At 38.9% G+C, this 24815-nt stretch overlaps 2 protein-coding genes across 2 annotated transcripts; both read left to right on the forward strand.

Moving 5' to 3' along the window:
- The first annotated feature begins 4204 nt into the window (after window positions 1–4204).
- Window positions 4205–4963, forward strand: LOC113360621 (putative UPF0481 protein At3g02645). The gene has a single exon (XM_026604112.1). The coding sequence runs from the start codon at window positions 4205–4207 to the stop codon at window positions 4961–4963; it is 759 nt and encodes a 252-aa protein (XP_026459897.1).
- Window positions 4964–13708: 8745 nt separating this feature from the next.
- LOC113362091 (histone H3.3-like) lies at window positions 13709–14176 on the forward strand. The gene is made up of 3 exons (XM_026605081.1): window positions 13709–13857; window positions 13906–13996; window positions 14117–14176. The coding sequence occupies exons 1-3, from the start codon at window positions 13709–13711 to the stop codon at window positions 14174–14176; spliced, it is 300 nt and encodes a 99-aa protein (XP_026460866.1).
- Window positions 14177–24815: the final 10639 nt, after the last annotated feature.

Here is a 24815-nt window from a genome sequence, read left to right on the forward strand (position 1 = left end):
TTAAACACCCATTTACAACCTATTGCCACTTTACCCGGTGGAAGATCAACCCGAATCCAAGTGTCGTTGGCTTGTAGAGCAAGAATTTCTTTGGCCATAGCTGCTCTCCATTTAGGGCATAGCTTGGCCTGTGAGTATTTTTTGGGTTCCTCCGTAAGAATCACCTTAGCTAGGAAAGCTTTATGAGCAGGGGAAAATTTGTCAAATGACAAATATTCAGTCATTGGATAAACTGAAGTGGAATTGCATTTTGGAAGAGTGCAGTGATAATCCTTCAAGTACGAAGGAGCAGACTTTGTACGGACTGGCCGTGATGATGATATATCCGGCGCAGGAGATGATGGTGAGTTGCAATGTGATAATGCAGAAGAATTGTTTCCAGTTTGCAAATGGGAGGATGTGGTTTCCATCACGGAATTGTCTGGGGATGGCGTTTCGGCATTAGTTAAGACATGTCGAGAATGTATAGTAGAATCCTGTTCCACTGGGACCGGAGATGTCTTTGAAATAACAGATTGTTATCTAGAGTTATCTCCATGGGGAAGTAAAATGGAGTCATAGAAAGCAATATCAGAGTCGCGTATATGTTGAGTAGTAGTTGATTGCGGAAGAGAACCTAGATCATGAAATGGAAAAATCGTTTCATGAAATACAACATCTCTGGATGTGTAAATTGACTTGGATTCCAGGTCATATATTTTATAGCCTTTCTGATTATACGGATAGCCAACAAAAATGCCCGGTTTAGCACGGGCGTCAAATTTGTGAGATGGACGTGAGTTTCGTCCAAAACAAAGACAACCAAAAACCCGTAAATGAGAATAAGATGGTAATTTAGACAATAGCATTTCATGAGGAGATTTGTGTGATAAAACTGGGATCGACATTTTGTTGATTAAATATGCCGCAGTCAATATGCATTCACCCCAAAAACTCAATGGAACGTTAGACTGAAAACGTAAAGCTCGAGCTACATTGAGTAGATGTCTATGTTTACGTTCGACAATGCCATTTTGTTGAGGCGTGTAGACACAACTTGTCTGATGCAAAATACCATTCTGGTGAAACCAAGATTGTAGTCCTTTAGATTTAAATTCAGAACCATTATCAGAACGAAAAGTTTGAAGTTGAGGGATGAATTTAGTGTGAGTCCCAGAAGATATGGTAGCAATCTTGTGTCCATATTGCCAGATTCCAAAGTGGAATTTTTTTTGTAAACACGTTAGGGTTTCTGATTTTACAACCATGAGATAAACCCAAGTGCATCGAGTATAATCATCAACTAAAGTGAGAAAGTATCTGGCACCCGTACAGGATGCTACGGAAAATGGTCCCCAAATATCAGCATGAATTAGCTGGAAAGCATAAGTAGACGAAGAAGTACTTTTATTAAATGGTAACCTTGTTTGTTTAGCCAAGGGACATACAATACAAGAGTGAGTACTCTTGGATTCAATGCAATTAAAAGTACGAGATAATAAACGAAAACAATCCTCGCTGGGATGGCCTAAACGGCAATGCCACATATCCATTGGCTTCTTATTTGCAATAAAAGAAAAAACAGAAGGACGGAAGCTAAAATGATATAGGCCCGCAATGCGCCTACTCCATCCAATCTCTTTGTTCGTTTGAAGGTCCTGGAAGACACATGAATCATGAGAAAATTTAATACAACACTTGGTTGTTTTGGTTAGTTGACTAACCGATATGAGATTGAATTTAAAACTGGGAACATGAAGAACATCAATTAATTTGATTGTAGGTGATAAATCAATATTGCCAATATGGCTCACAGATGTAAACGATCCATCTGGCAATTGTACGTCAATTGGTTTATCAACCACCGCATAAGTGGTGAAAGACGATATAGAAGAGCATATATGGTGCGTAGCACCACGGTCTACAATCCAAGTAGACAAAGAACAAGTAAATACGTGTGGCAAAGAAGACAACAGGGAAGGAGAAAACGTACCTGCGCAGTTTGCCGCTGGAGGAGACACAACACTGTTGCTGTTCGGATTGAGCAGGTTCAGGAGCTGAGCGTATTGCTCAGCAGTGATCGACGGAGCCGCGGAGCTGGGCAGGTGTAGCAACTGTGGCTAAAGCATTGTGAGTATTATTGTGAGAAGCGGCCTTTGAAGAGTCATTAGGATAGTCGTGTAGATTCTAACAGACCATTCGTGTGTGACCATGCCGGTTACAGTGATCACAAAAGGGTCGGGGTCGTTTGTTGCCATAGGAGTTGTTGCCAGGAACTGGACGGAATTGCGAGGAAGGACGCTGTGATCTGGCGTCTGTGTGAGAAGAAGCTAAAGCAGCAGATTCAACTATTGGAACAACAACGGAGTTGATGCCTTGCTGCTCTTCTTCCTGGCGTACGAGATTGTACAGTTTGGCAGCCGATGGTAACGATTCAGTGACTAGGAGTTGGCTTCGCAAGGCAGAGAAACGATCTTGAAGCCCCTGTAAAAACTCCATAGCACGATCTTGATTATGTTGTTCAATAATAGACTTACCAGCATGACAAATACAAGATGTTGGAGGTCGAAAAGAATCCAATTGATCCCAAAGAGTTTTGAGCTGGGTGTAGTATTGAGCAACAGAGTTATGCTCCTGTTTCAAGGTGGAAATCGATTGCTTGATGGCATACAATTTTGTGGCATTGGACTGAGAAAAACGACTCTTCAAGTCCATCCACATCTCATGAGCAGTGTCGAAAGACATCACACTACGACCAATCTCTGGTTCACAGGAGTTGCAAACCCAACTGCCAACAAGATCATCACAGCGTTGCCAGTAAGGTATATCATCTGGAACTTCTGGCTTAACAATGGTGCCATCAATGTAGCCAAGTTTGGATTTAGCACTCAAAGCCTTACGAAAACCACGAACCCAAGTGGCATAGTTTTCACTTGTGAGAACCGGTTGATAGAGAATAGTTGTAGGATTGTCTGCTGGATGAACATAATATGGACTAGATGGATGAAGGTGAGGATTAGAATCAACAATACCAGTGGTGTTGTTGGTTGGTGATGGATCAGTTACGTCTCCCATTGAAGCTTGTGAAGAGAGAAAAAGAACGATTGCTGCCGGTGTAGGAGTATTGGCTGTCACGGAAACTGATGCTTTGCTGATGCCGATGCTGTGAAGAAAAACTGTTTTCAGCAGGTGAGGAAAAGTTTCTCAGTAGATTGAAGCAACTGAGGCTGTTACAATGTTGTGAAGGAAAGTTTGTGGGAGATAAAACCTAGCACGAAGATACCATGTTGGATTTGTATTTAGAAGACAATGTTTAATGGTTTTCACAACTGTGAATATTTGGTTTATTCTTCTTGATATATATAGTGAATCAGATTACATAAGAAGTTATAACAAATAGAGATATTCTAGGAAAGAACTATATTTACGTAAGATTAAGCTAGGAAAGAACTAGTAAACTGGGAAACCTAGTAAATCTAGTAGACTAAACAAACCGTGTACAGATATATCGCTAACACTTACCACTGTAAAACTATTACCTTACAAGCAACGCAAGATTTGAAGTTGTTGTATGCTCACAACTTACTTACTGAAAGTGCAAACAAAAGAATCAAAGAAGAAGAAGGAAACAGCTCCCACAATTAAGTTGGACTCGGGAAAGCTAGTTAACAGCAGAAGGGTGGTCGATCATATTAGAGAAATGTATCTCGTCTATCGAGAAGATGGAGACTGATATTCGTGAGTGCTACTCAGAGCCAATTGACCTGAAGATGGAAACTAAAACTTGTGAGTGTTGTTCAGAGCCAATTGACCTCAACATAGGGCGGGAATTCGTAGAAATGATGGTGATTGATGGTTTGTTCATTATTGGGTTTTTAGCTGGGCCTTGTCAAGGAAAATACATATTCGATGACCTTTTGTATCGTAATGATTGGCTGTCGAGAGCGGTGCGTCATGATTTGCTACTTCTTGAAAACCAAATCCCATGGTTTGTCCTTGAATGCTTGTTAAAGATAATTTTTGGTGAGCGCATGTCCCTTAAAGAGTTGGTTCTTAAATTTTTCAAGAACAGTCCCTTGTTATATATGCTGCCAACTGAAAAAAAACTTCTTCAAACACGTTCCGAGCAGTGTAAAGACGCCGAGCATTTACTAGATTTTCTTTTTAAATTACACCAAGATGGCAAAGATTCCAAAGTGCATCTGGCTACTAGCTCGTCATCGCCATGGAGAATCTTAAACATTCTGATGAAGTTCAAGGGCAAAGTAGCCAACTCCACGGTACCAGTATATTCATCCTTGAAATACAAACTCTAATCAGGAAGCTACAAAATGTTGCATTACTACTATATGGAAAATTCGTGAAAGTTACTTCGCTTGAACCTGTTGATGAGGAAACGGAAACCTATTCATATTACTCACGCAAGATGGAATTCATACCAAGTGCAAAAGAGCTAAGTCGTGCAGGAGTCAGGTTCAGAAAGGGTTCTAGCAAAGGTGGTTTTCTGGATGTCAACTTCATAAAAAAAGAAGGTATTCTGGAAATCCCTCCTATAAATCTTTGCAACGGAACTGAGACATTGTTTAGAAATCTTATTGCCTGTGAGCAATTATATAAAGGAAGCTATGTTATGAGTTCATATGCTACTTTAATGGATTGTCTCATAAATTCCACAGAAGATGTTAAAATTCTTCGTAAAAAAGAAATAATCACTAGTTATTTAGGCTGTGATGAAGACGTCGCTGATATCTTTAACAAGCTTTGTGTGGAGATATGTAATGACAGCAATCATTATTCTTCGCACACCATTCGTATAAACAAGTATTATAAGAAGCGTCGGCATATTTGGAAAGCAGCTTTGAAACGAGAATATTCCAGCAATCCATGGACAATTGTTTCAGTCCTTGCTGCGGTTCTACTTATTTCACTTACGATCATATCCACAGTATTTGGAATCCTTTCATTCCTAGTCCCTAAGTCGTGATTATACGCAGTCGTCTGATTAGATTGGATGCGAGTAAGCATTTTAATGTAACAAGCTTGTTGTGGGGATATTGCATGTCTTCAGTTTAGGAAATCTTGTCAAGGATGTGTATTGCAGTATTTAATTATTTATTTGTTTTTTTCCTCGAGCATATTTGTATTTGTTGTGTGAAGGTGTCAGTCTTGGTGAGTAAATCACTTTTTTTTTGTCTAACGGTAATGGGTGTTCAAGGTAACTGGGCTATAAGCCTATAACTGGTATAACTGATCAAAGGAAAAATAAAAATGAGCGGGCTATAACCAATATTCATATCCACAACCACAAGTATTAAGCAGGTGTATGTAGAAAGGGTTTTTGGTCTAGATTGGATACAATCACAAACCTAGAGTTCCCATTAGTGACTCCAAGTGTTAGCTCCTCCATTGAAATGCTTGTTCGAATAGTCTAGTCTGTGAGAAGAGATTCACTATAAAAACGTCATGGTAACTTTAAATGTAATCATAGTCCAACTCCACTAGCTATCTTCTCGTGGGCAGTCATACCATCTAGAATCGACATGATATTCTTCATTTTAACATGCCGAGTCTGAGAAAAAAAAGATTTTTTTTTTATAAAAATATTTAAAAGTATAAGAACAGTTTAATCATTACAAAAAATATATGGATAAGAGGTTTTTCAGATCCAATATCCTCTAATTAAAACACATGTACCCCACCTTTTTTTTTTTACAAATTGGTAATTCATTAAAAAGGCTAACATAAGGTTTTAAAAACTTAAGTTACAGGTGAAGTAGAGCTATCTTACGTGGAAGGAAGAGAACCATTACCATCATTAGATTTATCTACAACTGGAGATTGAGTAACACAAAGGGGAGAATACCATCCCAATTTACAATACAACTAAAGTGTTTAGCTTTCTTTGCTAGAGTGTTCGCTACACTATTTGTCGAACAAAGCAAGAATCTATAAAATTGATAAATGAGTTTGAATCCTATTTAGATAGTCAAAAAGCTTCTTGCAATCCTCTTATACGCTAAAGTTGGTGAGGTTCTTTTTTTTGGCCCACTGTGCTGTTTGTAAGATTCTTACTGCTCTACTTCTTATGGTTCGGTTGCTGAGAATGTCATGCCCTTCCTTGTTCAAATTAACCTGCATCATATCTAAGAATTATAGCAAATCCAGATGATTCATTCATGGATATCCATGCTACATCCACATTAATTTTATGATGATTTTTAGCTAGCAGTTTCTAGCTTTCTCTGAGTTGTTGTTTTTTTGTTTACTGTACTTGGTATTTCTTGTGTCGTTCCTATACTAGAATTGTATATGTCTCTGAATTTATAGGGTCACTTGTGATGGTGTTCTTTGTTTTTCCTGAAAAACCCCATTACATCTATCTTTCCATGTGAACCTAATCCTTGTTATTATTAACTCTAAAGATATTGTGTTACTAGGCTTATCTATCCAAGAGTTACATATGCCTAAAAAGGTAACATAATCATCAAAATGAAATTGAACTGGGTTAGGAGATGGAGCCCAAACAGATCTTGCAACCAAAGGGACATCTTGGGGAGACAACCTTAATCATCTTAAACAATTTGAAGTTTGTTGAAACAACAATTTGAAAACACTTCCAGATAAAGATTTTAATTCTTTTTGAGACATCTAAATTTCATAGATGTTTCCAAAATTTGTCTGACATGTTCAGATTGTTTGAGTTAATCATATTCTCGTTTACTTTGCATACATGGATTTGACTGTAAATTCTCTAGAGAAAGTAAGGAGCCATCTTAGTTTATCTGGTTTAGGGTTATTGTTTCTATTTAGAAAGACCCTTATATTGTAGATTCTTTTTGCAATATGGGATGGAAATATTGATGAGATCATCATAACATTCCACTTTTTAGTAACATTATCTAAAATATCTGCCACAAGAGTTGTTATTATTATGATACTAGATAAGGTTACTTTTTATCCTTGATATTCATTTATCCTCCCAAATTTTTATGTTGTGACCATCTCCTATCTCCCAGATACTATGTTGTTCTATGAATATCATTCCTTTTCTTATGCATTTCTATATCCATGAACTAAAGGGCGAGGTTTTAACTCTGCAAGCATTTCTTCAAAAAGTATTTAGTTTAAGTTGTGAAACCCATAAAAAATTAGGTTCAATTATGAGTCTCCAGACCACTTTAGCTATCATGAAAAAGTTGGTTTTATGAGCATCTCTGAATTCCGGACCCCCTTTATGAAGGGGTTTACAAAGGCATGACAATGCCTTAGGGTACCTCACCAGAAATCCCTTTATATTGCATTAATTTTTTTAGTTATTTTCTTAGGTATTATAAAACATCCCATTTTGAAAGTTGGCATGCTAGCCAACACAAGGCAGATAAGTACCAATCTTCACTTGAGGCTGAAGCAGCCCTTAGGATGTGAATGACGTCAGCAAAAGAATCAAGTGCATAGAACCACATTGGGTTCAAAGATGTACAGGAGCACAACTGAAGCTAAATTGCTTAAAGGATGTATTCGGTTTCAACTATAGTCCAGTTCGAAATATGATAGTAGACTAGTGTTTGTAGCGGTTTAATACAGTATGATCTTCAAAAATGGATTAGGTCATGGTGTTTTTCTGTCTCTGCCATTTTCCTCATTCACAAAATTCTTGTGCTTGTTAATTTTCCATATTAAAAGTTATTCTTTTGATTTTTAAAGGTACTACACATGTTTATTCTCCTATCAAACTAAATAGTCGGTGGTGTACTTGGTACCCTCTGATTTTCACTTATATCCTACTTAATGATTGTCATCTCGATGCATGGAAAATCAATGGTGTTCGAAGAAAATATATTTTAAAATCTTGATACTGCTACTGAATCATAAATTTTCATGGCATTATGAGACGCAAAACAATAACCCAAAGACCATGCACAATTCGGATCCCAACATCACATTCTCAACTCATTAGCCAGTTAATCGTTATAGCATGAAATGAGCGGTGTCTAAAAAGTATTTGTATGGCTTAGAATCTTACAAAATAGATCAGTAAAAATTTATATAAATGTTAGAGAATATATAAAAATAATTTCGAAAGAATAATAAATAATAACATAATTTTTTTCGTCGATTTAGATTATTACCACTTGCCGATAAGTACAAGTAACAATGAAATCTTTATAAGAATATAACGTGTTTTATCCAACCATGGGTAACCCAGGAAAAACCCATGCTCTGGCATCAATATCAATTCGTCTTCTTGAGCGGTCCTTTGAATAATCGTCTTTCATCATGTCCCGAAAAGTTTTCTTTGTGTCTTGAACTAATATGTCATCTTCTTCTATATGGTCCTTTGAATCATTGTATCCATCCTATCTTGATTCAATATTCCTCCCAAGCCAGCAAAGATAAGTCGAACCCAGACTCCTCTCACCCGGTTGTAGCTTCAGCAGTTCTGTGTTTGAACCCTGGAAATTCGTTAACTTTTGACCCCTCAACCACCATATACGTTTTGTCCCCAAATATTTGACGTGGCGAGGGGTCAAAGTATGAGGATTTGTACTAGTTATTTTTTGCCTGTACTCTTAAAGAATAAGACAATACACATGATAAATTAAAAGTAGAAGAATAAAACAAGAAAATGAAAATATTAAATAATGACGAGGTCTAAACTCGCAAATAATATTTTCTACTTCCCTTTACACTAGCAAGTAATATAATGAAAGCAGATTCGTTCCAAGGGAGGTATTGAGAAAAAGTTGTTATGAAAATACTCTTAGCAAAGACGGTTGTGATGTAAAATTATGAAAATTGTAAGATTTGTACTCAAATATGATATGAGATTGATTAAGGATTCATTCTCGGCCACGGAACATAAACCAAATCGATATATAGCATGTTCTTCACAGTTCTATTGCCTGAAATCTTTACCAAAATGTCATCCAATTCAAACCCACTTCAACATGCACCTTGAGCTACAACCAACACTCATACTCGATCCACTTATTAACTCAACACTCAACAAAACCCATGTCTTCAACAGCTTATCTCGACTTAATTCATGCTCTAGAATTTGACCGAACTCTGGCCATAACCACCACAGCTATTAGTACCCTATTTTCTGCTCTTGGTTGGTTCATAATGGAGTTTTTGATCTATTCTCTTTACTCTTCTTGATCTATGCAGGTAGCAACAAGCTTGGTCGATCTCCATCTCTGCTCGCTAACTAGTGACAAAAGAAAAAAATGTTTCTCTGCTCAATTAGGGTTTCAATTGAGACCTAATTTTTCTCCATCTTGAATACACATGTGTAACTCCCTTGTGTGAAATCCACTTAGATCTTGTGTTCTAGAATCATACCTGGTACAAGTTAGCTCCATCAGTAAGCCCATGGCTCAGCCTCCCTGTTTCTAGTGCATGCAGTCCACTTGGCTGACAACTGGTTGACGTGAGCTTTAAGCGTCTATACCAATATGCTGGTTTCGGTGCTTTTTGTTCCTTTATACAAACTTATGCCATTGTACCTAAATAAATAAAGATAAAAGAAAACGTAATATACAAATTTACAAGAAAACTGCTAAGAAAAGTGTAAGAAATCATTACTTAAATTGGGTGCTTTAGACACCTATCAAATAAAATTTTCTCCTTCAAACATTGTGGTGAATTAGGGTTCAAAACCTAGTTAATCACATATGCTTGAAGAAATTAAAATTCACAATCGGGAGTGTTTGATTTGTAACATTTGGAATTCAAAGTTACAATAAGCTATATTAATTACTCCCTCGGCTTAGCCGATTTCCTAATTTCAAACGAATTTCTATAATTGTACCGGTGAAGAAAATCAAACAGGTTCATATTATCTACATAGTCGATTATACATGTTCTTTATAATATTTTTTATTAATTTCAGATCCAAAATTACAAAAATTTAATTGCTATTATGCTTGCAACGTAGGTATCGTTCGCATGTACATACCAGTCGTTGTTTTGATGTGAGCCATCATTGAGAAAAAATACGATGATGAATAAATCTTACAATCGATGAGCATCGTTGATAAATTCATATGAAAATAAAGAGTTACTTTAAAATATACATATTAGCTTAATAATTCCTCTATCCTTACGATATCCTTTTTCCACTAATGTGGATGGTTATAACCCAGTAACCCATAACCCCCTTTATTTATTTTTCCACAGGAAAAAGAAAACTTTATAAAGAAAAAAGGCCACTAAAACAGTGACTAAAACCGAAACAGTTACATGGATGTGTTTACAATAGCATCCCGATTACATATCAAAATTGACAATAATAAATCATAAAAAAATACTAGAGTTTATATTCAAATTGAACAACAAACACTTTATAAATAGTATGTCTTGTTTACTGTATATAGAAATGTTGTTGGAGAGTTTATCATTTCGTTCTTTCCAAAGAGACCACCGATTAAATTGCAAAAGGAATCAAGCTCCAAATCCCCTTAATCCTATTTGAACTCTTTTTAGTCCCCGATTCCCACAAAATAAACTTAATGTTTTGTGAGTGCACTCATTTCACCCCAAAACTATTAAGAAAATAAGCCCAAACTCTAGAAGAGAACTTGCAATATACAAAAATTTGCTCATTAGTTTGTGTATGTTCTCCACAAATAAGACATGTTCCGTTTTGGAACCTACCTGCACTGAAAGATAGCCTAAAGTAGGTGCACCCATATAACAAAGAGTCAAAACTAAAAAGATACATTTAACAGAGTTTTAAGTCCTTAGTTTCTTATCAGGAAAATATAAGAAATCATCAATCTCCAGATTGTTGTAAGCATTGGCAACACGCAACAGAGAGATTTGAAAAAGCGGGAGTCTAACAACCACACCCAATATTTCTCTTAGCAATATGTATGGACTAACTCCAATGTACTTTCAATAGAATCAACTAGACAGTTAGATTAAATCTTAAGAAAAGTATATTCAAGAGTTATATCTCTATTTCTCAATTCAATCTGCAATCAAACAAATAGGAATTTGCGAGCCCGATTGAATATAAGAAATAACTTGGACGATATCAAAAAAACAATATCCAAGTGTCAATCAATATAATCAACAACCAAAGGTTGGATTCACAATTGATTGAACTTACACACAACCTGTGATATTTCAATTATATAAACAAATATAATGTGGAAAAGAAATAACACAGACACCAGAAATTTTGTTAACGAGGAAACCGCAAATGCAGAAAAACCCCGGGACCTAGTCCAGATTTGAACACCACACTGTATTAAGCCGCTACAGACACTAGCCTACTCCAAGTTAACTTCAGACTAGAATGTAGTTGAGCCCTAACCAATTCTCACACTGATCAAGGTACAGTCGCGTTCCTTACGCCTCTAGAACCACACCGGATTCTGCACACTTGATTCCCATAGCTGATCTCACCCACAACTAAGAGTTGCTACGACCCAAAGTCGAAGACTTGATAAATTAATCTGTCTCACACATAAAAATCTATTGAATAGATAAAGCTGTCTCCCACAGATATACCTATGAGTTTTGTTCTGTGTTTTGATAAATCAAGGTGAACAAGTACCAATTGATATACCGGACTTATATTCCCGAAGAATAGCCTAGTAATATCAATCACCTCACAATAGTCTTAATTTTATGGTAGCAAAACAAGATACTGTGGAATCACAAATGATGAGACGAAGATGTTTGTGACTATTTTTTATCTTGCCTACCAGAGATTAAATCTCGAGCAAATATTAGAGAAGATAGTACTCAACACGATAGAAAACAGCAAGATCAGAACATGCAACTACATAGAAAATAGTTGGGTCTGGCTTCACAATCCCAATGGAGTCTTCAAGTCGTTAACCTATAGGGTTTTGGAAAAACCTAAGGTTAAAGGAGAACCGATTCTAGTCGCAACTAGTATCACACAGGAGGTGTGGGGATTAGTTTTACCAGTTTCTAGAGTTCTCCCTTATATAGTCTTCAAATCAAGGTTTGCAATCAATGCTACCTTGGTAACAAAGCGTTCAATATTCAACGTTAGATGAAAAACTGATTAGACTCAAGCTAATATCTTTTAACCGTTAGATCGAACTTAGCTTGTTACACACAAATGAAAAGTGACTTCATTTATATATGAGTAACCGTACCTAAACGTGTATACCTTTGTTGGCTCAACAATAGTTAACTGAAGTTATCCATATGGACACTTTCATATTAACCATATTCATCTTAACCATAACTAGTTCAAATGACTCAAATGAAACTAGTTCTAGAGTTGTTCAATTGTTTATATTCTCATAGAAGTATACAAGACACAATTGAAGCAAAGTCGATTTTTATTCACTCGAATCAATTCATGAACATTATAACCACAATTTTCAAAAGATTGCATTCCTTATTATATAAATGTATTAGTCATGAATAAACCGATTTTAGAACATAACCTATTCAAGTATGCATCTGGGTATGCATACCTAAGTGGCCGGAATAAGTTTGGGTTCGCCATCATGCGAACGGGTACACATACCTTCCAAACACAGTTGAATTTTTGGAATTTGAAACTCACGCCAGTACGCATACCGGTACGCATACTAAGTTCTCGGACTTTCATTAACCAACTAGTACGCATATGGGTATGCATACTATGGTTCTCGGACTTGGAATATGATGCAACAGTTTAGCATACAGGTACGCATATTGTGCTATATCCAATCATGGTTATTTGTTCTAAACTCCCAATTCAATCACTGAAATATTCTTAGAAGACGACAATAGCTGTCTCACACAAACTATTAGCTTCAGAGAAATTTTCAAGTGATCGAATGATCAATGCGAAACATTCCATGAGAAATTTCTTATCAGCAAACCCCAAAACCTAGAATCAAAATCCGTATTATCTCTCATAACCAAGTTCAGAAAAAAATACACAAATTAAAATACTCAAATCAGAAAAATCATATTTAGAGATCGAAGGGGAAACCATAGATTTCCGTGGATAACTAAAGTAAGTTCGTAGTCGTGGAAATTTAATCTTGTTTCTCAATATTTTCCTGAGATTTTCTTAATTTGCTAATGATATTCTTCTTTTTTTCCATCAACCTTAGAGTTTACTTTTCTTCTTCTACTACTCGAGAAGTCATCTTCATCAAACTATACTGGGTGAGAATTGATAAAGTCCAATTTTTACACTTTATAGAGCTTGTTTTGTTGAGTGTTTTTGTTTGATTATAGGTTATGTTTATTGCCATGTTTTAGGGCTGGGTTTTTGTTTTTATGACTTAGTTCTGATTTTTTATGTAGGATCTGTGAAAAATGATGAGGTATGAAATTGATTGTACTTTAGTTATTCCTTTCTCTTTGATAGAATCAAAAGTCGCTTCTCCTTTTGTTATTTTGATTCTCTACTTGTTTATGTTTGTTTTGTTTAGGTGCTGGTTGTTTTTCTCTTGTTGTTGGAGTAGTCTCTGAGAATGCACCATTACCCAATAAAAAGGTACTATTGAGAACATGAAATTAGGGTTTAGTTATTTGTTCTGTAATTCTTCTATCTTGATCTTTGTTAAGAACATGAACATTTTCTATTCAATTGAATATCTATCTTTGTTTTTTGTTAATTAGGCTTGTAATTTGAAGTTCAGTTTTTTATGATGAAGTTGTTTTGTAAGTTTTATTTTCCTTTAGCAGTACTGATTTATGCTATGAAGTATTAATCTTGGTGATTTTGGTAATTGCAGAAATGGCATATACTGAGCACACTGCTCGTAAGTCAACTGGAGGTAAGGCACCAAGGAAGCAACTAGCTACCAAGACTACATGTAAGTGTGCACCAACTACTGGTGGAGTTAATAAGCCACATCGATACCATCCTGGAACTGTTGCTCTTCGGTGAAGTTCCTTTTACCTTCATTATAATTTTGATTGTGTTAATAACAGTGGAATGTGTAAGTGCCATAAGAGTACTGAATTGATGTTCATGAAACTTCCATTCCAGAGACCTCTTCGTGAAATTGCCCAGGAGTTCAATGTAAGGAGTTTTTTATTCTGTTTTTGAATGCTTAATTTTATTAAATTGGTTTAGTGAAATTAAGCAAGATATAATATACTTATACTAATTGAATGTGGATCGCTTACTTGTTTTTTATAGACTGATTTACGGTTCCGGAGTCATGCTGTGTTGGCATTGCAAGAAGCATCTGAAGCCTAATTGGTTGTTTTGTTTGATAATACCAACTTGTGTTCCATTCACGCGAAGCATGTGACAATAAAGCCAAGGGATATTCGGATTGCTAGGAGGATGAGAAGAGAAAGGGATTAATCAATCACTAATGTTGATGGTCTCTTGGTGTATACAGGAAGACTATCTTATGATGGTATTGCTGGGCTCTAAAGTGGATTCTGAAAAAGCGGGGGTCTAACAACCACACCCAATATTTCGTTCGGCAATCTGAATAGACAAACTCCAATATACTTCAAGAGAATCAACTACACAATCAGACACAATGTAGAGAAAAGTATATCAAAGAGTTTATATCTCTGTTTCACAATGTAATCTGAAACAAAGACCAATGTTAAGTGTCAATCAATTTATATCAGCAACCAAAGGTTGGATTATCTAATTGATTGATCTTAATGCACAACCTGTAATATTTCTGTTATATAACAAAATATAATGCGAAAAAGAAATAACACATACACCAGAATTTTGTTAACGAGGAAAACCTCAAATGAAGAAAAACCCCGGGACCTAGTCCAGCTTTGAACAACATACTGTATTAAGCCGATGCAGACACTAGCCTACTACCAATGAACTTCGGACTGGAATGTAGTTGAGCCATAATCAATCTCACACTGATCAAGGTACAGTTGCGCTCCCGACGTCTCTGAACCCCAGCAGGATTCTACGCACTTGATTCCCTTAACTGATCTCACCCACAACCAAGAGTTGCTACGACCCAAAGTCGAAGACTTGATAAACAAACCTGTCTCACACAGAAAAGTCTATTAAAATAGATAAATCTATCTCCCACAGAAATACCTACGAGTTTTGTTCCGTCTTTTGATATATCAAGGTGCACAGGAACCAATTGATAAACCAGACTTATATTACCGAAGAACATCCTAGTATTATCAATAATCTCACAATAATCTTAATCGTATGTTAGCTGAAAAGGCGAGGGTACCCAAATATACCTCAAGCTAAAACTTTTCTTACCTATAAGTCCTTTCTCCGAAAGTGATTGTCTATGGACTGAGTCGAGACAATGCAACTAATCGGTTCACACTTCGTGTGATCGTCCATGGATACGAAATCGAGACAATACAACAACGAAGTATGTTTACTTGATAAAAAGGTTCGGACTTAACCAAACACAATAGGATTGCTTATCAAGTAAATAGGAATTAACGTTTGTGTAATTTAGTTTAATTATAATAAAACAATTATAATGCGAAAAATAAAAGTAAATGACACAACAAGATTTTGTTAACGAGGAAAGCTCAAATGCTAGAAAAACCCCGGGACCTTGTCCAGAATTGAATACTCTCAGGATTAAGCCGCTACACAAAATTAAACCAACTTCTTATAGTTGAGACCAAACAACTAAACCTATAGTTCACCTAGTTCCGTCTGTATTCCCACGCCTCCAAGTTATGAATAAGTCACGTACTTGGAACAATTCCTTTGGTTCGCATTCCAAATAGTAAAGGAACAACAAATCTGTTTGGTAGCAAGTCTCTTCAACCAAGTGATGTGAGTTCGACAAAGGCTCTTCTGTTTATCTCAATAAACTCCTTCTTCAGTTTCTTAGATCTATTTTATTCTCAACTACCAAAGGTAATTGTTAATATTTTGCAATCAATATTTTTAATCACAAAGAATCGTATTGATGTCGATCTACACAACTGATCAATCCAATCTAACAAGGATAAACCGATTATAGTTGGATCCTTTATACCGAAAAAAGTATCTTGCCCTCCAAAGATTATGAACCCCAAATCAGAAATCTTCAATATCTTCTTTGTCTTCAAATCTTCTTAGATCTTCAATAAACGCATGCACACAACAACTTGAATATCTTGTGATCAATCACGCACAGAACGGAGTCTGTTAACAATGGATTATCACAAGACGTCTTTAGATCTACAAACAGTCTAAAGATCCCTGTCGAAACTTCGATCTAGTTTGAGTGAATCTTATATCAGAAGAGAAGATTCTCAAGCATCTAGGTGCAATCAAAGTTCAACCACCGTTAGTCAATCAAATCAATCAAAAACACAAGACAAACCGCAATTATCTAGTTTCCCACCAACGGTACTAATAGAGCATCTCAATCCCAAAAAAGACTTTATATACTGAGCGGCCGTAAGAGATTTCGCCTAATTAGGTTACTCTCCTCTCCGAATAGGCGGCTTCAACAGTAACAACACAACCGAGGAAGTTTACTGTCAGGAAGGATTAGTTTGCTAGAAATGTAAACTTCAAGTATTTATAGACAAGGAAGATTGGACACCAAGGAATTTCCAAAACCGAAATATTCTCAAGATATGCAATATATTCCAAATTCAGTTTCCATAATTCCTGGAAATGCTCTGTCCAAAATAATGACCGAAAATCTCTTTGGAAAATCTTCAACTAGTAAATGCACATTACTAATTCTCATTTTCCTAAAATAAAATTAAAAACCTTAATTAAAAGATTCTTAACTTATTTATGTTTCGATCCTTGGATTTTCTTCCTTTAGCTATTAAGGAATAATTTTGAACAATTAAAGATAAGCGTTACTGCACATGTTCAAAGTATGTCGACATCCTTACTCTGTAAGTCCTCTTTCATACTTACAATCTTGAAACCGATTTACCACACTTCCAAACAAGTTTAGAATTGGTTCATCTGACTTTCAAGAACTACGTGATTGATCAAGAACACTCAATCACAAATCATGGGTTTAACGGTTCTACCAAAACAAGTTTCGGTTCTACCTCCATGTGAGTACTGTGCATAGTTACACTAGCTTTCCAAAATTTGGTTAACTAGGTACTAGGATCGGTTCCCCACATATATATGGTATCTAACTTGAATGTATTGCACATGTCCATAGGATCGGTTCCCCTTTGCCTAAAAACGTGTTGCACATGTCCATAGGATCGGTTCCCCTTTCTGCTAAACCATGTTGCACCTCATACAAGGATCGATTCCCCTTTATGATGTGTTGCACCTCTTACTAGAATCGGTCCCCCTTTACCTAGAGGCGGTCATACACAAAATCAGAAACTCGATCATACCATCTCAGGTGATTACTTAAGATCGGTTTCACTAATAAAAGCCATACCAATACATAAGTCAGGCCTTTGTGAATAGTTTTACCAAGAACACAAACAAGTCATGAGCGGTTATACTAATCACACATGTTGGTTGTTCACAAGATATGCAATGGATAACAATACCAATAACGCCTGGCAATTTCCTTTTCGATTCACAAAACAAGTTCATGAATTTACTTCCTTAAAACATATGTAAAACATTGTTTCCTAGGATGAAATCCTCATCTCATACCCATACATAATCACAATAGCATTTAAACGATTATGTCGATGTCTTATCTACAAAGTTTAATGGTTAAGCAATAAACCTCGTATTGTATTCCTTAATACTATGTCTATTTAGAGTGTTCATGCTTCACAGTTTTGTTTTCAATATGCACCACTCGAAAGATACGTTAGTGTTTGAGGGTGAAAACACTTTCTGCTGATTTCGGTAATTTCGTGTGTTGTGGGTGAGATACGAGTCTAAACCCTAAACAATGTACTGCAAGGGAGTACTTTAGATTCGAGAGATCAATCTGTACAAATCCGGCCTAAACCAAGAAATGACCGTTCCAGACTTGCTTCGGTCACAAAGTGAAGGAGAAGGGTTGGTTTTGGGGAGGGAAGCGAATAGAGTGTTGAGACCAGAATAGTTGATTCTGGAAGAGTAGTTGTTTTGACTCGTATCAGAAAGCGTAAGCTAACAGATGGGAAAGCTAACAGGTGATTTCTAAGTGTTGTATGCTCATGACCAAAACTTGTTGTTTGGTGGAAATAGGTAATGCCTATTTATACTAGTCGAAGCGAAACGTACTCTGGTCTCATTAAGAAATGGAAAACGGGTGAGTAAATGGGAGGAGGTGGTAACCGGTAACGCCTGGAATTGATGTTTTATAAAAGAAAGCGTTTCACCATTACTCCCTCTATTTACTAACCTCCTCATCTTTATGACACTTTCTTATAACGGGCATAGTTTACGCCGCACGCTGTAAACCTCCAAACCAATACCCAATGAGCATCCCCCAGTTTGTGACATGCGTTGATGTCTCGAGTGTTTTCGTGGAAAACATGTAGCACGTTGTTGTTGTCTGGCAAGTTGAGATTGGGATACTTGCCGGCTCGGTGGTGACCTTCGGCGATCAAGATTTTGCATCTTAAGAAGAAAGGTAGCCGTTGATTATTGCAACCCTTCACTTGATATCCAGTGGCATGAAACTACGATCCGTATGGATTTAATATGGCCTACTTTAAGTGCGGCCAAAAGTTAGGGTTTTGGTTTTGTTTAGGCGCGACCAAACTAGGGCCAAAGGTTGCCATGTGTTAGCTGATAACTTTGGACGGCTAAGATCTGCACCTTAGATGAAAAAGTGGTCGTTGATTGTTGCAGGCCTTCGTTTAGGTAGCCGTATAGGGAAGGACGACATGGTATGGCACGACAAGGTGGTTAGCATGCCATTTGCACATGTGGCATGGCATGCCTTGGCGTGGCCAAAACTAGGGTTTTGGGCCAAAGGTTACCATGCGTTGTTTGGAGACCTTGGACGGCTAGGATTTGCATCTAGGATGGAAGAGTGGCCGTTGATCGTCGCACGCCTTTGTTTTGTTAGCCGCATGGGGAAGGTCGGCATGGTATGGCGCGACAAGGTGGTTGGCATGCCATTGGCACATGTGGCATGGCATGCCTTGGTGCGGTTTGGCGTGGCCAAAATTAGGGTTTTGGGCCAAAGGTTACCATGTGTTGTTTGGCGACCTTGGACGGCTAGGATTTGCATCTAGGATGGAAGGGTGGCCGTTGATCGTCGCACGCCTTCGTTTTGGCAGCCGCATGGGGAAGGCCGGCATGGTATGGCGCGACAAGGTGGTTGGCATGCCATTGGCACATGTGGCATGGCATGCCTTGGCGTGGCCAAAACTAGGGTTTTGGGCCAAAGGTTACCATGCGTTGTTTGGCGACCTTGGACGACTAGGATTTGCATCTAGGATGGAAGGGTGGACGTTGATCGTCGCACGCCTTCGTTTTGTTGCCGCATGGTGATAATATTTTTTTTGATGATGTTGTAGTAATGAGGTTCAAACTCTCGGACTTGTGAAGATTAAATTTAAAGATTTGACAAAATTATATATACAAAAATATTAACAATGGGTGCGAGAGGTAACCAAGACACTAGATTCCACTATTATGCAAAATTGAATGATAAATATTTCAAAACTCTATTCAATTCTTAAGTCCTCTTTTATCTTTAATTCACTATCAATCATACAGATTCTCAAACATTATTTGTAAACCTTAAGCATAGATTATCAAGAGATTAAACCAAGCATAACCTATCAAACTGAATAACAAATAATTAAGACAATCATTCAAATAATTTAAAACTCTGCAAAAGCAGCGATTAGATGAATTATATAATTAAATGAAATAGTTACCCATTTATGTTGCGTGAATAGCTTCCTCCATTGCCTTGGTTACGACGGAATTAGCCGCTCATCATGTTGGAAAACCTCTCAAAATATTTCATTGATGCTCAAAAATGGTTTACAAATGATGAGAATATGAGAAGTACAATAAAACCGGGTTTGTAACAATTATATTTGTTACAAACCAGAGAATTACGACCCTCAGTGACAAAATAAGACTGCTGCAGCTGTGTCGCAAACGCTGTAGCAAATAAGTCTTCATGATGTACGACCCACAGGTGTGAGTCGTTATTACTGTAGAAAAACGACTGCTGCTGCAGGTCCGTTCTTCGTGTTCTTCATGTTTTTCAGCAGCAGCAGCAGTAAAAACCGAGTTTGGGAAAACTCGAATTTATTCTTCTCTGGCTCTCCTCAGCCCCCCAGACTCTCGACACCCTTTCTGCTCAACCCCAGCAACCTATTTATAGCCAACAGACCCATCGAATCTCGCTCATTCGCTCCATATAATTCTCTTTAACTCGACAGTAAAGAAAATATTTCTGGGAATATTTTCTTTCCTGTTTCATCTTCTCACGCGTTTTCAAGCCTCCAAATTACCATATTTAACTCTTTCACGCTCCAAGAGGCTGTGAGGGTCTTCCATGCACGCACAAAACACGTTGAATCTTCTCCAAATCACGTGAAACCCGTGATATACACGAACTGCCCTGTTTTCAACCCGTGAATTGTTTAGCTGATTTTAGCCAATTCTGGTCGAACCAAACGCCCACAGTGTGTTTAATAGGCCATATCACAACTATCTACCAAAAATCAGCCACTGAATCTCCCTAGAACACGTTCAACAATTCGATCAAAAATCTGCAGAAGTGTTCTCCATTTTCCCGCCAAAAACAAAATTCAAATGGAGAAGATGACCTCCCCCTAATCCTGTAATGGGGTGCGAATAGCAGATGCCTTTTGGGGTGACCTGGGGTGCCCCTTAGTAATAGAGGTGCCCCTTATCCAACGGTGAGAGTCCGAATAACATGTGTCCTCTGGGGCTTTTACCAACTTTTCGAGCCGAATTTTCCAAAAAATGTTTATTTTCCAAAGGTGCCTACAAACACATAAAGCACCAAAATTAGTACAAACTCGAGTGCCAACAATATATAGTATTGAGATCATATTAAACACAATAATGTGTCTATCACATGGGGAAGGACGGCATGGTATGGCACGACAAGGTGGTTGGCATTCCATTGGCACATGTGGCATGGCATGCCTTGACGCGGTTTGGCGTGGCCAAAACTAGGGTTTTGGTCCAAAGGTTACCATGCATTGTTTGACGACCTTGGACGGCTAGGATTTGCATCTAGGATGGAAGGGTGGCCGTTGATCATCGCACGCCTTCGTTTTGGTAGCCGTATAGGGAAGGCCGGCATGGTGGGGCAAAGGGTTTGGTACGGACGGCTTGGCATGGTGGGGGCAAGGAAAGGTGCGGTTGGCTTGGCATGGTGGGTCCAAGGGTTTTGCATGCCATTGGCGCATGGTGCGGCTAGCATGGTTGGGGCCAAGTCAAGGTGCGGTTGGCTTGGCATGGTGGGACCAAGGGTCTGGAATGCCATTGGCGCATGGTGCGGATAACATGGTTGGTATGCCTTGGCGCGGTAGACGTGGCTAGCATGGTTTTCCATTGAAAAAATGGTGCAGCTGGCATGGTTGTCATGCCTTGGCGCGGTAGCATGAGAATCAGGGTTTGTCATAGATGATGTCGGTCAATGTTAATGGTTCTGCCGTGGAACATGACACATAAAAAAAGGTTCCCTGGTAATTCTTACGTAGGCATGCTGATCGATTCAATAAATGCGCTAATGTTCATAGTGACGTCATGTCAGTTGTACGGTTTTACGATTTTAACCCTAAGCTAAAAACCACCATCAACATTAAGTCCCCTGCTTAGATCGGAACAGGAGCATTGTTGCGAGGTAAGCATAAGATGGTGACGGGCAAGGACAAAAATCGAAATGACAAGTCGTGGAAAGATGGTCAGGAAGGTCCGACTAACCGTTTGAGAGGTAAGGAGAGTCCATGATCCTCGTGTTTGGCGGCCTTGTGTAGATTCTATTCGTGGTGTAGACCGTGAAGTGGTGAGATGAAGATCGTCGGCTTAGTCTGTCTATGCATCACCTTGGCTGGGTTTGGGAACATCATGACGCTGGCTTGGCGAGTTGTCGGTGTTGGTGCGGCAAGTCATGGCGCGAATGGCTTGGCATGGTTGGGCCAAGGCAATGGGACAGTTTGGTGAGGCAAAGCATGCGCGGATGGCTTGGCATTTGGGGTCAAGGCATGGCGCGGTCCTGGCGAGGCAAGCATGGCGGACGACTTGGCGTGGTGGGGCCAAGGCATGGCGCGGTCCTGGTGAGGCAAGCATGGCAGACGGCTTGGCGTGGCGGGGCTAAGGCAATGGCACGGACGGTCTTGGCATGTGATTGGTCTTCGCGGGCCCGGTTGCCTCTTTTCCTTACTTGACTCAAATAGTAAGTACTTTCCTTATTCAAACTCCCAATCACGCCTATAAAAGGAGGGACAGCCTCTCTTTTTACTTCACGCCTATATTTTTTTTATTTTGGCCGTGTGGTAACAGTAAAGCGGACGAGCGAATCCCAGGTATGTCTTCCAACACTTCCTCTTTAACTTGCTTTTCTTGTTTTTTTTTTGTTAGTGCAAACCCTAGCTGTAGGCGTACCTTTTCATGAACTTGTAGAAATGTTTTCCTTCTGCATTGGTATGAACCCTAGCCATAGGTATGATTTGCACGAACTTGTAGTAACATTTAGGCGTGCATACCGTAGTGATGTTGGCCACCTCAATTACCGTGCAAAGTAGGCATGCATGAGATGGTAATTGTCATTCCCTTCCCGCGAAAACCTAGATTCTAGGGTTTACTCCTTTTTCCTGGTGTGGCCGTGTGTATGGTTCCCGTGGTGGGGCGCGCCTCCTCGGCCGGGCGCAAATTTCCCGCTGCAGGGTACGGTCTCGGCATGAGGTGGTGATGCAGGGTCTGTCAGTCCCCATTTCTTTGCCTATGCGCATTATGACTTTGAAAAAAATTGGCTTGCATCCAGGATGGATCTCCTGTGTATGATAAAATAATTTCCATGCACTTTCCGTAATAATTTCTCTTCGTATTGTTCCATTGTAGTTATTTCGAAGGTGGAAGTAGCGTGAGAGAATTTTCGTTAGGATGTCATTTGAGAAAAGTTCTGCCGTACAGAAAGATGTTGGCAATTCCAAGCTAAACATAGATGATGAGTTCTTTACAACATCCGCCACGATTAGGAGAAATCATCCCGAGTATGTGTCGATTCTTCTGACTGGTCCGGAAAGTGAAGGAGAGGCCCGGTCGGTTCGGCCAGGAGGTGTAATAAGGTTTTGTCTTCAGAGGAAAGAGTATCATGATTCTCCTATTGACTTTAAAATCTCTGTGAGTCCGTTGCGTCCCTTTGAGAAATGGATGCGACTCATGATGAGCCAAGAATGTGTAAAAGCCAGTTTGACCAAGGCGCAGATCATTGATGCTGTCGCGGCTTCCACAGTGCTTCGAATTAGGAAAGATATTCCAGGATTGGTTGCTTTTATTTCCAGATGGTGTCCATACACTCACACGGCCATATGCAGGTGGGGTGAAATGACTATCTCCTTAGAGAGCGTGGCCGTGTTGCTGAACCTTCCCGTAATAGGAAACCTTGATGTCAAATTTTCCGCAGATGAAGAAGAAATGTGCGTCGCTCTGGTTGCGAAATCAAAAGGATTCGTTTGGAAAGAAAACGAGACGAGGTGCTTCTATTGCTGGTGGGTGTCTCAGTGGTTTCCCGATGAGTTGGAGCCGAATCAGAAGAATAGTACGCTTCATGTCGCGGCGTTCTTGGCTCTTTGGTTATCCAGAGATATTTTCGATGACGGCTCGGGTAAGAAGGAGATAAGACAAGAACTTATCAAGTTTGCCATAAAATTGGCAGAAGGGGTCATTCTCCCTATTGGAAGCTTGTTTCTTGGTTCTCTGTACACACACTTGGATCAGCTGGTCGCGGACATGTGCGCTTCAAATGGTTACATGAAAGTGGATTCGTATATTCATGCCGCCTTTCTCCAAGCGTGGATGTGGGAGCACTTCTAAAGGTATGCTCCAAAACCGTTGGCCGTACTTCCCGAGTCTTGGGGTGGCTCTAGGATACTGCGCAGGTCGAATAGGCACCCAAAGATTAGTTCGAACCTGGTTAGATTCCTTGACAACTCGCACACGGTCAATTTTCATCCATGGTCTCCGGTGCATGCGTCCATAACTCAGATCAGTAACTTTGCTCCTGCTCCGAGCATGTCTTTGTCTTCTGATAAAGAAGATACGAGTGTTGGAGAGATGGTGTTCATGCGAAGCTGCACGCCCGGTCATGTTCGGTCTTTCTTTCGAGGATCTTGTAAAGCAGTCTCTTACAATATCGATAGGGCGGCTCGGCATATGGGTTTTTACCAAGGGTCCCACTTGTTCGTCAGCCGGTTGTTCCAGAAGTCTCGTTTCCAACTGTTCTCGATGCTACTGTTCTTATGTCGGGTAAAAGTCTCCCTTTCCTGCTTGCGGAACGAAATCCATCAATAACCTCCAAATATAAAATATTTTGGAAGGATGAGTTTCTCATTTTCCATGGATTCGTGAATGATGTGGTAGAAAACCGTCGCGGCAAGCCTTCTCCTGCAGTTTTAGCGGAGCATCCACTGCTGAGGGATCCTTCTTCGCCCAAGCGAAAATCAGTTAGCCCGAATGCAGATAGTCCCCAAGTGAAGGAGAGAAGATCTAAAAGCCGTTCAGATGGTTCCCAATCAGTTTCGACATCCCTACCGACTTTCAGTTCGTTCAATATGCGGGTACGTCTGATTTTCCTCTTGACTTTATTTGGATCATGTATATCCTTGCTTCTTTTCTGAGTATCCATCTTTGTATCTTTCCTAGGGTCTCAGCAGCGTGAATGCCTTTACCAAACTTGCTAGTAGTCAGAAAAAATCGCTTCTCGAGACGGAGGGTGGAGGTGTTGAGCCTATTCATGGCGATGGGGAACCCGAGAAGGATGAAAGCTCAGAGTTCAGTGATT

This window comes from Papaver somniferum, chromosome 3, assembly GCF_003573695.1.
Source record: "Papaver somniferum cultivar HN1 chromosome 3, ASM357369v1, whole genome shotgun sequence".
Taxonomy (NCBI): Eukaryota; Viridiplantae; Streptophyta; class Magnoliopsida; order Ranunculales; family Papaveraceae; genus Papaver; species Papaver somniferum.

What these genes read in the sequence shown, in the direction of transcription:
- LOC113360621 (XM_026604112.1), top strand. Translation starts at nt 4,205, where the DNA reads ATGGAGAATCTTAAACATTCTGATGAAGTTCAAGGGCAAAGTAGCCAA.
- LOC113362091 (XM_026605081.1), top strand. Translation starts at nt 13,709, where the DNA reads ATGGCATATACTGAGCACACTGCTCGTAAGTCAACTGGAGGTAAGGCA. An exon ending in CCTGGAACTGTTGCTCTTCG is followed by an intron (nt 13,858 to 13,905) that starts GTGAAGTTCCTT and finishes TGTTAATAACAG; the next exon opens with TGGAATGTGTAAGTGCCATA. An exon ending in AAATTGCCCAGGAGTTCAAT is followed by an intron (nt 13,997 to 14,116) that starts GTAAGGAGTTTT and finishes TGTTTTTTATAG; the next exon opens with ACTGATTTACGGTTCCGGAG.